The sequence below is a fragment of the Periplaneta americana genome, chromosome 8, assembly GCF_040183065.1.
Source record: "Periplaneta americana isolate PAMFEO1 chromosome 8, P.americana_PAMFEO1_priV1, whole genome shotgun sequence".
NCBI lineage: Eukaryota > Metazoa > Arthropoda > Insecta > Blattodea > Blattidae > Periplaneta > Periplaneta americana.
Genome location: NC_091124.1, coordinates 173,309,114 through 173,321,866, shown reverse-complemented (window position 1 = coordinate 173,321,866; position 12,753 = coordinate 173,309,114). Strand labels below are relative to the sequence as shown.

Here is a 12,753-nt window from a genome sequence, read left to right as displayed (position 1 = left end):
GATCCCCTCGTAACATATATCCTGTGCCCTTCATTCCTGTCATAAAAATATTTCGTGTTTGCAGCTTATTTTTAAGTTCCAAAACATTGTAATTTACGTAAAATTTCAAGTAATGTGTTTCATGGAAATATTGAGACATTGGCTTACATTAATACATTATACTGTCACTGTGCACTTACTTTGTCCTACAACTGCTGGCCTGCATTCGTTACAGCATGCTGAGCACCAGATCCTGAAACCTTTCCTAAGGATGAGGTTCTACCTCTGCAATTCAACCCACATTTTGTTCAGGGTGTCGAAGTTGCAGCATCGACACTTTGGCCAAGCATACTCACAGGTGTTCAGTAGGATGTAAGGGGACACTCTCATAACTTTAAATTTAAAAAAATATATATATATATTTGACATATTTCAACCGAATTTTCACAGTGTGTTCCCAATTACACTGTATTGAAATACTGAATATTTGAAAGTAATTGATTACCTAATTTTTTAATAACAAAATTTTGATTTTTATTTTTTAGTTAATGTTGCAAAGCAAAGTAAGTAAATAAATTTTATGCAATAAACAGCCACAAAATGCAAATATAGTGTTCTTTATTTTTTCGAGTTAAATAATCCAGCCAACAACAGATTTATGGAAATATCTCATTTTTTTTTTTTTAAATTGTTGATTGGCCTGTTGTGGCATAACTCTGTCCAATTTGAGGTTGCTTACTTACTTACTTACTTACAAATGGCTTTTAAGGAACTCGAAGGTTCATTGCCGCCCTCACATAAGCCCGCCAGCAGTCCCTATCCTGTGCAAGATTAATCCAGTCTCTATCATCATACCCCACCTCCCTCAAATCCATTTTAATATTATCCTCCCATCTACGTCTCGGCCTCCCTAAAGGTCTTTTTCCCTCCGGTCTCCCAACTATCACTCTATATGCATTTCTGGATTCGCCCATACGTGCTACATGCCCTGCCCATCTCAAACATCTGGATTTTAAGTTCCTAATTATTGTAGGTGAAGAATACAATGCGTGCAGTTCTGTGTTGTGTAACTTTCTCCATTCTCCTGTAACTTCATCCCACTTAGCCCCAAATATTTTCCTAAGCACCTTATTGTCAAACACCCTTAACCTATGTTCCTCTCTCAGAGTGAGAGTCCAACTTTCATAACCATACAGAAGAACCGGTAATATAACTGTTTTATAAATTCTAACTTTCAGATTTTTGGACAGCAGACTAGATGATAAGAGCTTCTCAACCGAATAATAACACGCATTTCCCATATTTATTCTGCGTTTAATTTCCTCCCGAGTGTCATTTATATTTGTTACTGTTGCTCCAAGATATTTGAATTTTTCCACCTCTTCGAAAGATAAATCTCCAATTTTTAACCCATTCAACTCCAAACCCTGTCTATTATCCTGAACTTTCCTAATGGCATATTCTAGAGCGAAGTTAAAAAGTAAAGGTGATAGTGCATCTCCCTGCTTTAGCCCACAGTGAATTGGAAAAACATCAGATAGAAACTGGCCTATACGGACTCTGCTGTAAGTTTCACTAAGACACATTTTAATTAATCGAACTAGTTTCTGGGGAATACCAAATTCAATAAGAATATTATATAAAACTTCTCTCTTAATCGAGTCATATGCCTTTTTGAAATCTATGAATAACTGATGTACTGTACCCTTATACTCCCATTTTTTCTCCATTATCTGTCGAATACAAAAAATCTGATATGACACCTTTGTAAAAAGCAACCATAAAGATTGTATTGGTTGAGATGTATTGTGACAGTCAGGAGTCGATCGCATCCCACAGAGGTCAGGGGCGCACGAGAAAACGAGGGATGCAGTGAAGAAGGTTGTGGCCGCTTGGGTCTGGAGGGGACAGACGTAAGAGGGGGCGTGAGGTGGCGGCACGGACATGACGAAGGGTGAGGGGGAAGTAAAGCAGCTGGTGACTGAGGGAAGAAATCCAGAGAAGCCTAGATAGGCGCCATCTTCTCGACATCTGAAGTTTGTTCGCGAAATCGTAGCTTCTCGAAACTATGGTTTGGTTATAAAAGAAGAGGCGCAAGTGAGCTGAGAGTTGTTGTTGTAGTCGTTGGACAGCAAGCCAGCCAGTCTTGTGTAGCAGTGAAGCCAGCTTCGAGACCGGAGTTCGACTTGAGTGTGTCCGCAGCTGTGTTAGCGTCCGAAGTCCAGAGTTCGAGTGCAGTGGACCGCAGTTGGGGGACCTGAGTTCGAAGTTCAGTGAACTGTCTCTGAAGGTCTGGGGTTCGAGATACAGTGAACTTGAGTGACTGAACTAGAAGAACTAGCCAAGGCAAACGAACTGTGAACTGAGAACTGATAGTTCTGTTTTGTAAATAGTGCTTTGTGAACATTAGTTAAGATTAACAGTTCATTGTTGTTCTCAATAATCCAAGTAAATTGTCATTGTCGTCTGTGGAGTGCAATAACGAATACTGTGTTACTGTGTGGAGTGGAAATCCCATTGTTGACGGAAGAGTTTAAACTAAATTATTGGAAGTGACTATTGTTGAAACAATAAAATTTCATTATTGTTTTGTAATAAAAGTTACAGTATTTAAAAGTATTGACTCCTCTAAATATCAATTCTAAATAGCAGTGCTTCAATTTCTTTTAGAGTTTGCATTTTAAGTCCAAAACCATTGTTTTCACCTTGACAATTCAATGTTAATTATCCACAAAAACTAACATCCGGTGGAATGTAATTATATAAAATTATCAATATCATGCATACATAATATGCAAAAAAAAAAAAAAACCTTCAATTCAGAAATGATCAGTGTTGTTAACTCCATTGCTGTGAAAATATGTAGATACCTGTGAATATCTTGAAAAATCTTTATTACTTTGGAAGGGGTTGGTTCTCAAAATGCTAACAAGGAACAGAACACACACATTTTCCTTCTTTTTTACGCTAGTATTTACTCTAGATGATATTACTTTCATATGTTCTTCCTCTGCTCTAAATCAATTACATGCTGTCAACAACGACACTCTATCACAGACTAAATTACACAAAATTTCTAGGACTTTTTATAGACTCCAGTTTAACATGGGATAAGCACATCGAATACATATGCACAAAGCTATCAAGAGTTTTATATTTGTTAAAGAAATTAACGACTTGCGTTTCTCAAAATTATTTAAGATGTGCCTACTTTTCTTTCTTTCAATCGATAATCCGATATGCCCTAATTTTCTGGGAAATGGAACCAAAATTGGAAGCGTCTTGATTTTACAAAAGAAAACCATTAGAATTTTATGTAAATCAAACTATGTGGAACATTGTCGGCCACTTTTCGGACAATCACGGATTTTAACAATCATAAATTTGTATATATATGATCTAGTACTTTACACTCTACAAAATATCGACAATTACTCATTAGTGGCCAATATACATGATCATGAAATTAGAAATAGTGAACAAATTAATATTCCATATTGTAGATTACACAAGATCAACACAAACTTTTTAATTATGGGGATGAAATTATATAATAAGCTCCCAAGTCAATATTATAAATTACCAATCAATAGCTTCAAAACTAGATTTTACAATTGGTTATTAAATAATCCTTTTTATTCTGTTGCTGAGTTTTTCAACACAAATTTGTATGAAATTGTATTTTAATAAATAAGTTTAATTGCAATTTAGTTATTTTTCTTTAATTTAAAAGTTTTAAATTATTTCATGTTTTCATTTTATTATTTAAATTTTACTGTTTCTTTTATTAGTGTTTTTAAAAAATGTATTTATATGTTTTTCAATGTATTCTGACGAAGCCTAAAACTGTATGTCTAATGGCCAAATGAATTGAATTGAATTGAATTGAATTGAATATAGGCCCTAATTAATATATTTAAGTTTCAGAAGTGTGTTGAGTTGAGAATATGTTGAAATACAGATATTGTTTTAAGTTAAACATGAAGCATTTCTCAGCTTAATTAAGAACAATTTTATTTTCTTCGTCATTATGCTCAGAAGACGCATTATTATGCAACTCCTCTAAAATCGAACATTTCTTCCAGGTTATGAATTTCTTCAAAGCCAACCAACATCTGAAGAATTTGACCTGGATAATTTTGAACTTTACAGTGAGGATGCCATCTCAAGTGTGAAAACTGAGTCCAGGAGCAAAACTGTTACAAAATCTGATGAAGATTTGTCAGAACCGAAGCATGAACCATTGTTACAGAATGTGTATTCAAGTCATCACGTTACACCTGAAGTAACTGTGATGCACTCAGCTGTACCATCACCATCTGAAGAGATAGACCTACGAACAACAACTTCACTTCCCACAGATATAAAAACAAGTAAAACGAAAGCCAAAGTAAAACAAAAAGTAAGTATAAATAACGAAACTTTTGTGTACTACTTCACACTGTTCAGAAGTAGATCACTTTTGGGTGCCAGTGTAGCGTAAAGCCAGTATGATTGAGGTACACTTAACTTGTATTCAAAGTAACCAAATGCAGGACTCCAGTTATGATGAAGTATGTAAGAAATAAGCTTCATATGGCTACGATTTCAATAGTTCGCAACATAAAATATGAATAGGTTTTTTTTTTAATATTATTCAATTATACTTTGGTGGAGATGGATTACATTTATATTTATTATTGGATTATTATTTGAAATTTTATTATGAAATTGGATTTAATTGTAATTTTTTGTAAATTGTAATGGTGATTCTGGCTCTAAAATATGTACACATCGCCCGTCACTCTCATTATTTATTAATTGAGATAAGTCGTAACATAGTGGTTGTACCGGAAATCTCATATCCAGAATTAGCCTACTCCCTTTGATGCCGTTTAAGAGGGACTCTACTGTATATAGAACGAAGTAGAAGGGAGGGAAAGAAGAGAAGAAGTAGAATCTTCCTATGTAACCATCGTCATCTTATATCTCGACAGTTTTAAAGTTTCTGTATTTGAAAGTGTTATTAGATGAACCATTGAAATGTACATGATTTAAGATATCTTGTATTTCAGAAAGATTTTACATTGATTTCTTTTCATGTTTTCAGCTTAGTGAAACTGCCAAGCAGAGAAAAGTTCCAGCATCTCGCATTGCTCGAATGATATCATTTGGAAGCTTGGCAGCAGGTTTAGGTATCGGAACAGTGGCTGAAGTAACCAGGAGGTCATTAGGACTTACAAATGAAGAGCCAAGCGTGGGAAGAGCATTGGACAGTGTTTTCTTATCAGAAGCCAATGCAGAAAGGATTGTCAATACATTGTGCAAGGTCAGAGGTGAGAGTAAAGCGAAACTGAAGTGAGTTATTGTCATTGTTTAAATTTAAAAACAGTAAATTAAATATGGATGCCTATTAATGAAAATCAAATTCCATGTAATGTTACACAAGCATTCTTTTGCATATGATGGAAGTACCAAGTAAAGTGCTGAAACCCTGTTATGAAATAATTTCTCTTCCTTTAAGCTATTTAAGTAATTTGTCAATTCAATATGGTATTCTCCCAGAAAAACTCAAATACTCAATAGTTCGCGATAGTGAAATTTCGTGAATAGAACATACAATAATTCTTGGATAATAAAGGTAATTTTTCTTGAGTAAAAAGACATAATTCTTGCAGAAAGTCAATTTTTTCTTTAATTAAATTTCAACTTTTTATTTATTTATTTATTTATTTATTTAATTAATTAATTAATTAATTTATTTAATTATTATTTATTTATTTTTTATATTTATTTTAATTTAATTTATTTTATTTTATTTATTTTGTTTTATTTATTTATTTAATTAATTAATTTTATTTATTTATTTATTCATTCATTTATTTTTATAAGCCTCGGAATGGGACTGATTCTCAGGCACGACCACAGCAAAGGAAAAAGGTTATATGATTTGGTACATGGAACGTAACTAGTCTTTATAGAACAGGAGGGGTAACATTAGTAGTAAAAGAACTAGCTAGATATAGAATAGACTTCGTGGGAGTACAAGAGGTTAGGTTAGATGGGAATGGCATATCACAAATAGGCGATTACTTATTGTATTATGGGGAAGGAAACAATAATCACCAATTAGGAACAGGATTTTTGTACATAAAAGAATAAAATCAGCAGTAAAAAAGGTCTAATTTATCAGTGACAGGTTATCGTATTTAGTACTTAAGGGTAGATGGTGCGATATCGTAGTTATAAATGCTCATGCCCCTACAGAAGAGAAAGACGACGATATAAAGGATAGCTTCTATGAGGAATTGGAACAGACTTTTGATCAGTTACCTAGATATCACATGAAAGTTTTATTGGGGGATTTCAATGCTAAAGTAGGACGGGAGGATATTTTTAGACCAACTATTGGAAAAGAGAGCCTACACGTACGTAGTAATGACAATGGAGTTAGGTTAGTCAATTTTGCCACATCAGAAAATTTAATTGTCAAGAGTACAACATTCCCCCATAAGGATATACATAAATATACGTGGACTTCTCCAGACGGAATGACACATAACCAGATAGATCACATCTTGGTAGATAAAAGAAGGCACACTAGTGTAGTAGACATTCGAACTTTCAGGGGGGCAGACTGTAATTCTGACCATTATTTGGTAATTGGGGAATTAAGAGAAAGACTATCAGTAGCCAAGAGAGTAGCACAACAAGCTAATATTAGTAGATTCAATATTCTGAAATTAAAGGACGAGGAAACTAAGCAACGTTATCAGGTTGAAATTTCAAATAGGTTTGCTGCTTTAGCAACTGCTGACGAAGCAGAGGAAGAGTTAGATGTTAATAGTCTGTGGGACAATATCCGAGATAATATCAAAATTGCAGCTGAGCAGAGTATAGGTTATTATGAAACTCAGAAAAAGAAACCGTGGTTGGATGAAGATTGTTCCATTGCAGTAGATAGAAGGAAACAGGCAAAATTGAAATTCTTACAGGATCCAATTGTGGAGAAGAGAGATCATTATTTCAATGAAAGACGGGAAGCAAGTCGTACACTTAGGAATAAAAAGAGAGATTACTTGAAGGAAAAACTGAATGAGGTAGAAACAAATAGTAAGAATAAAAACATTCGAGATTTATATAAGGGTATAAAGGAATTTAAAAATGGATATCAGGCAAGGGTAAACGTGATCAAGGATGAGAATGGTGACTTGCTTGCAGACTCTCATTCAATCCTGAACAGATGGAAAAACTATTTTGGGCAACTACTAAATATACATAGGCCAAATAGAAATGATCAGGACGAAATTCAAATACAAACTGCTGAGCCATTTATACTGGAACCCACACTTTCTGAAGTCGAAATTGCGATAGAAAATCTGAAAAAGTACAAGTCTCCAGGTATTGATCAAATTCCAGCAAAATTAATACAAGAGGGTGGAAGGGCAGTATCTAGCGAAATTTATAAACTTGTACTTGCAATTTGGGAAAAGGAAATTGTACCAGAACAATGGAAGGAGTCCATAATCGTACCTATTTTTAAGAAGGGGGACAAGACTAACTGTAGTAACTTTCGAGGAATATCACTTTTGTTGACGTCGTACAAAATTTTGTCGAATATCCTTTTGAGAAGATTAACTCCATATGTAGATGAACTTATTGGGGATCATCAGTGTGGTTTTAGGCATAATAGATCGACTATTGATCAGATTTTTTGTATTCAACAGATATTGGAGAAAAAATGGGAGTATAAGGGTACAGTGCATCAGTTATTCATAGATTTCAAAAAGGCATATGACTCGGTTAAGAGAGAAGTTTTATATAATATTCTTATTGAATTTGGTATTCCCAAGAAACTAGTTCGATTAATTAAAATGTGTCTTAGTGAAACTTACAGCAGAGTCCGTATAGGCCATTTTTCCAATTCACTGCGGGCTAAAGCAGGGAGATGTACTATCACCTTTACTTTTTAACTTCGCTCTAGAATATGCCATTAGGAAAGTTCAGGATAACAAGCAGGGTTTGGAATTGAACGGGTTACATCAGCTTCTTGTCTATGCGGATGACGTGAATATGTTAGGAGAAAATCCACAAGCAATTAGGGAAAACGCGGAAATTCTTGTTGAAGCAAGTAGAGCGATAGGGTTGGAAGTAAATCCCGAAAAGACTAAGTATATGATTATGTCTCGTGACCAGAATATTGTACGAAATGGAACTATAAAAATTGGAGATTTATCCTTCGAAGAGGTGGAAAAATTCAAATATCTTGGAGCAACAGTAAAAATATAAATGACACTCGGGAGGAAATTAAACGCAGAATAAATGTGGGAAATGCCTGTTATTATTCGGTTGAGAAGCTTTTGTCATCTAGTCTGCTGTCAAAAAGTCTGAAAGTTAGAATTTATAAAACAGTTATATTACCGGTTGTTCTGTATGGTTGTGAAACTTAGACTCTCACTTTGAGAGAGGAACAAAGATTAAGGGTGATTGAGAATAAGGTTCTTAGGAAAATATTTGGGGCTAAGAGGGATGAAGTTACAGGAGAATGGAGCAAGTTACACAACGCAGAACTGCACGCATTGTATACTTCACCTGACATAATTAGGAACATAAAATCCAGACGTTTGAGATGGGCAGGACATGTAGCACGTATGGGCGAATCCAGAAATGCATATAGAGTGTTAGTTGGGAGGCCGGAGGGAAAAAGACCTTTGGGGAGACCGAGACGTAGATGGGAAGATAATATTAAAATGGATTTGAGGGAGGTAGGATATGATAATAGAGACTGGATTAATCTTGCACAGGATAGGGACCGATGGCGAGCTTATGTGAGGGCGGCAATGAACCTACGGGTTCCTTAAAAGCCAGTAAGTAAGTAAGTATTCATTCATTTATTCATTCATTCATTTATTTTGGCGGAGTTAAGGCCATCAGGCCTTCTCTACCACAACATCAGTTTACCACTAAGTTAAGTGAGAGCATGGAAGTTAGCTAAAGAACATCAGGCAAGTGACAGAGTAATTTGCCTTACTTGGTATACTGAGAGTTATAGGTAGATATTAGCTCCAAATTTGTTAGTGTTAATTTTTTCCTACGATTCGTAAGGACATAAGAAAATGGTGAGAAGAAGCATTCACAGTTCACACTGGATACTGAAACTCATAGAGCTCGTAGCACACCATCAATAAATTCATTGTAATATTCTCATAAAGTGTCTATGGCTTCTGGAACAGAAAGCTCTGAACGAATTTTCACACAATTTTAATTCAGCATATGCATGCATCACCATATCCATTGAAATTTTCATTCCTGTTGGAATCTTTATTTGTCAGAGACCTCAATTTTGCTTCTGTTGCCACAGTGCTTAAAATGTTGCGGCAGTAAAATAACTGTGAAACAGGTCGAAGAAACTCCTTAGCTGGATCTTCCATCATGAGTTTTTTAAGTTTTGTGAGCTTATATCTCACAGCGTTTTTCATTTTCTGCCCAACTTTACCTTTCTCATGCTTTTCAGTGAAGTAAGGTTTGAATTCAACTTGTCACTGAATGTTACTTCACATTCACTGTAGATGCTGCTTCAGATTGTTCAGTTTCAAGTAGACATCTCCAGCAGCTGGTTTCGCACTGGTCCCCAAGCTTAGGAGTGACGAGAGAGATTGCATAAAGAGAACCTGAACATCAAGATTTTTCAGCGCATCTTTACTAGTGTTGTGTCATTTAAAATGACAAATCCTAAGTGTAAAAGTGATTATTCCCTCTGTTTATTTCTCTTTTCCCTTCAGTAAAATTCTAATTCAATGAGCAGCAGATATGAATACAAAATTCCATTCCAACTCATTATTTTCCAATATATTTTGAGCTGTTTTAGTAGATGCACAGTATTAGTTCTACGAATTAACCACCTCTTTAACTAGTTGCAGATGCTGAGCATATAGTATAAGGCCGCATCAAGCCACATTCACCACTGGTGCAGGTGGAAGTGGCATATTAGGTGTTATTGATCTAAATAACTGAAGTCTTCAGTGGGCATTTAACAGACATTTTCTTTATGGAGACTTGCAAGTGAGTGACCTAGCGCATGATGTTTCAATGCTCATGTTTCATCACGGTGATTCATATATTCTTTCTAACACACAACTTCCAGCCTTTTGCGTCCAGGAGGAAAATAATCTTGTAAATCTTATCAATAAAATATTGAAAATATTATGCAGTTTAAAAAATGACGAAAATATGCACTTATATGCAACATAAACCAAGCTTAATAAACTCAAAAATTGAGAATTTGTAAAGATGATGTGTAAGCTTAAAGTTATACCCTCCAGGAGAAAGTATGCAATTGCATTAACTTCCGGGCCCTAGTAATAATCAAATGAAGAAAAGCACCACCATGTACAGAATGTTTGCACACAAAATTCCAAATGGTCGAACTACAAATCAAATGGTTGAAGAGATGTTGTCCATCATATGAAGAAGTGGTGGAGATTAGCCATAATAATTATGGAGATGGATATGTTTTATGTTTATGTGAAAGAAAATGCTATGATAGCAATTTAATTTAACCCCCATTTCATTTTATTTCATCTGCACCTCACTGCAGAAATAGAAGAGTAAGTAGGACTATACAGTATATATTTTATAGACTTCAAATAATGAACTTATGAAATGAAAATCTTCTTCCACAGGAGCTGCATTAAAACTGGGGCAGATATTGAGTATTCAGGACAGCACGATAATCAGTCCAACATTACAGAAAGCTTTCGAACGTGTGAGACAGTCTGCAGATTTTATGCCTACCTGGCAAGTAGAGGTAAAATTATTTGCATGAAGTGTAAGTGTATAAGGGCTGATTAGTCGAAACTAATTAAATCCATTGTTGGTTTTGTCTACCAGTAACTACAATTGATTATCTAGTGTTACAATATAACATATTGGCTACTACAGTGAAACTTCCCTTATTGGACACTTCCCAATAGTGGACTCCTCTCAATAGGAGACATTTTAAAATTCCCCTGCAAAATAACATTGGCCTTTATGATAAAATTCTTCCAAATAGCGGACATTCTCAGTAACGGATGTGGACACTGAAATGTATCTCCCAACAACAATTAAAACTTCCAAATAACGGACAGCGTGAAAGAAAAAATGGACAGTTATAAATTAAACGGAATTCTTTGCAACAATTATTATCGTGCATTTGAACGTTCTTGTACTTTATTGAAGGTAAGCAACACAGTTGTTAGTTGTGATACTGTACGTGAGCAGTCCGTACTTTCTTAGTTTGTCAAGTTGAGTGTTCGGAAGTACAGTCACATTAAAGATGTCACAAAAACATAAACGTTTGTCACTAAAAGAGAAAGTGGATATTGTAAAGTATAGTGAGAAGGAGAAATTAAGTGTTCGTGAGCTGGCCACAAAGTTTAATGTGGGAAAAAATTAGGTTAGTGAAATTTTGAAAAACAAGGATGTTATTTTAAAATCATACACTGAGAATCCAAATGAGAACACAAAAAGAGCTTTTTCTAAAACTGAGGGGCTTGCTATTGACAATTTAACATATGAATGGTTCTGCTGTGCTAGAGCAAATAAGATGCCTTTATCTGTGACCTTGATTAGAGAGAAAGCCTTAGAAATGCAAAAGAGTTGGGTTATTCTAATTTTAAAGCTTCGGGTGGTTGGATAGACAAGTTTCGGTCACGACACAATATTGTGTATGTGGTGAATCTGCTTCTTTTGATCCAGAAATTGCATCTGACCTGAAAAGTAAACTTACTGATATTTTTATTTTGATGTACTGTATACATACTAACAATTTTCTAATTAGCGGACACTTCTCAATAACGGACATTTAATTTTTCCCCGGTGGTGTCCACTATTGGGAAGTTTCACTGTATTACAGTTGTGAACATTGCCTGTTATGAGACGCACTGCTAACCAAATAGCTAGAGCATCAATTTTCCATGCTGGTAACCTGGGTTCGAATCCTGGGTCGGTACTTAGTGGTGGATGTTTACTGGATACTTCTGTTTCCCCTACCGACATTCCACCATTGTTTCATTAATCATATGTCGTACCAGTACTAGGTAGTTTGCCTCCCATGATACATCGAAGGCTAATGCCCAAGGTGGAAAAAAGAACTACAGCTTCGATGAGTTCCTCATAGATGGAGTGGCTGCTTGGGTAAATGATGCAAAGTCAAGTACATAACATTGAATAAAAAAAAGAAACTCAGGGGCGATTTCTCAGGGCATGCTATGCTTGCTGCGCAAGCCCAATATTTTCGTAGAATGTGTATTTCTCAAAATGGGATTACGTACATTAAAATGTCTTTTGATTTTTGTAATAATGTCTAGGCATAATACCATCCGCAGGTTGCACACCGCAAGATCGCAACTCTTGCTCGTATCTCGGAGCTACAGGAAAGACGTAGAAACAGCGAGAATATGATGCGCGCGCAAGTGCCTTCCTCCTAATCCGTCTCAGTCGCACATGCTTCTGTTATATGCTGTATGAAGCTCTGGTCCGAGAGCTACACCAAACAACTATTTAACGTTACACAGATAGCAGCAGTGTTGCCAATTCAGCGGTTTTCCCGCTAGATCTAGCGTTTTTCGGCGTTAGTTTAGCGGGTAAAATTTATGAAACTTGTATTGCTGATCTAGGGATTTAGCGGGTATCTTTAGCACTCACAGCGGCAAAATAATATAATTTTACATTGACAATATAGCAATTTAGCAGTTTCTGTAAGTCTTCACAGCGGATGTTTAAGAATCGAGTTGGCAACACTGATTGGCAGCA

The 12,753-nt window shown here is 35.4% G+C and overlaps 1 protein-coding gene across 2 annotated transcripts in view; it reads left to right on the top strand.

Moving 5' to 3' along the window:
- Positions 1-12,753, top strand: part of Coq8 (ubiquinone biosynthesis protein COQ8, mitochondrial) — a 55,448-nt gene that overhangs the window by 15,910 nt on the left and 26,785 nt on the right. For both annotated transcript variants that reach the window (XM_069834063.1, XM_069834062.1), the window contains 3 exons: positions 4,065-4,381; positions 5,069-5,294; positions 10,641-10,765. In XM_069834063.1, the coding sequence (XP_069690164.1) occupies positions 4,065-4,381; positions 5,069-5,294; positions 10,641-10,765 (668 nt within the window). The remainder of the gene's footprint in view (positions 1-4,064; positions 4,382-5,068; positions 5,295-10,640; positions 10,766-12,753) is intronic.